This window comes from Lottia gigantea, assembly GCF_000327385.1.
Source record: "Lottia gigantea unplaced genomic scaffold LOTGIsca_67, whole genome shotgun sequence".
Taxonomy (NCBI): Eukaryota; Metazoa; Mollusca; class Gastropoda; family Lottiidae; genus Lottia; species Lottia gigantea.
This window is the reverse complement of record NW_008710284.1, coordinates 1,138,603-1,140,170: the sequence shown is the minus strand read 5'-3', so window position 1 is coordinate 1,140,170 and position 1,568 is coordinate 1,138,603. Positions and strand designations below refer to the sequence as shown.

Here is a 1,568-nt window from a genome sequence, read left to right as displayed (position 1 = left end):
GGTAAAAGTTTAAATTCTGACGAACTCCGATCGAGTAAAGACGCATCAGTATCAGACAGCGGCGTCAAATCCAAAACTTTTACTCCCAGTTCTTTTAGTGCGAAGGGAAGGGACACTCATGGGTCGACATCATCGTCGACTTCCTCGACATCCAGTGACAAGGATGTCGTTGACAGTGCCAAATTCACGGAAGTGTCAAAATCGCTGAAGGCGAAAGAAACGGAAGTTGAAAAATTGACGAAAAAGTTAAAAGAAATGGAGGACAAGGTGAAAAAGTTGACGGAAGAGAATACGTCATTGAAAAAAATGGCATACGATTCCAAAAAGGATGAATTGGAAAAAAGTTTGTCCGGATTGAAATCTCAATTATCGTCCGTGGAGTCGAAGTGTTCAAAGCTCCAAGCGGATAATGTAGAATTGAAAAAGAAAGCTCAAGTGGTTTCGACGCAGAAGGACGTAGCAGGACGCAAGGAAGTGTCGCAGTTGGAACGCGATTTGGACATAACGGAAACAGAATGTGAAGAACTAAAAAGTGAAAATTTTGAACTGAGAAAGGAATTGAGTAATCTGAAAATCGAAATTGAGGAAATGTACGATACCTTTAAAGAAAACGAAATGGATGAATTTCGAGAGATACAAAAGGAATTGGACATTGCCTCTAAAAACTGTCGAATTTTACAATTCAAACTGCGAAAATCAGAACGAAGAAATGAAGTCATTGAGAGTGAAAAAGTCAGTTTTGAGGACAAACTTCGAAGTCTTCAAAGTCAGTTTACGTCTGAAGATGCACGTGATCATATTCGATGTTTAGAAGACGAACTGAAACATGCAAAGGACGTGCAATCTCAACTGAATGACGACATTGACCTAATTGAGGACAAGAAATCGAAAGTAGAAGAAGAAAATCGTCAATTGACTGAAATCTTAGAGCAGGCCGACAAGAAACAATTTCGAATGGAAATGGATATTGATAGATTGAAAGATCAGGTAAGCATGAGTTATTTCCCATTGTGATACAGTAACGAGGGTGCTCTCCCTTCCATACAAACCTTAGCCTTTGCGGTTTGAGTTGCTTATAATTGCAGTATAGTTGGATCTGGTTTTGTTATAGTGATCTGCACTATGATTTATACTTGGCGTATTGAGATCGATTGTGATGTAAGGGGCTTTAAACAATATAATATTATTATTCCGTATTGAAAGAGGTGTAATGATCAACCTCAACCCTCCCCCAAACCCTCCAAAGAAACACCTGATGCCATTCTCCGAGTTCTTGATCTGTATAAACCATTCTATTGCCACAATACCGTAGTTTAGTTACAGGAATCCATAAAAGCATAAAAATACCAGAAATTCCATAACAGCTCACTGGAATGTAAAAACCATACCACAGACATCATTGATCACCAGGCACGCAGACTGATTGTTTATTTTCAAACATTCCCCACTGCTAAATTTGTTTGACAGATCATTCTTTTGTAATCTGAAATGAAATGGAGTTTTACGCCCAATTGGTCTGAACTTTAATGCGTTAATGAAATGGAGGTTATACATCCTTCTGTACCTTC

At 38.6% G+C, this 1,568-nt stretch overlaps 1 protein-coding gene across 1 annotated transcript; it reads left to right on the top strand.

The window, feature by feature from the left end:
• Positions 1-555: 555 nt before the first annotated feature.
• LOTGIDRAFT_76997 (hypothetical protein) lies at positions 556-999 on the top strand (the record flags this gene model as incomplete). Its single annotated transcript, XM_009064964.1, has 2 exons — positions 556-736; positions 785-999. Coding segments are annotated over 2 exons (396 nt in total), but the record flags the coding sequence as incomplete, so codon positions are not given.
• Positions 1,000-1,568: the final 569 nt, after the last annotated feature.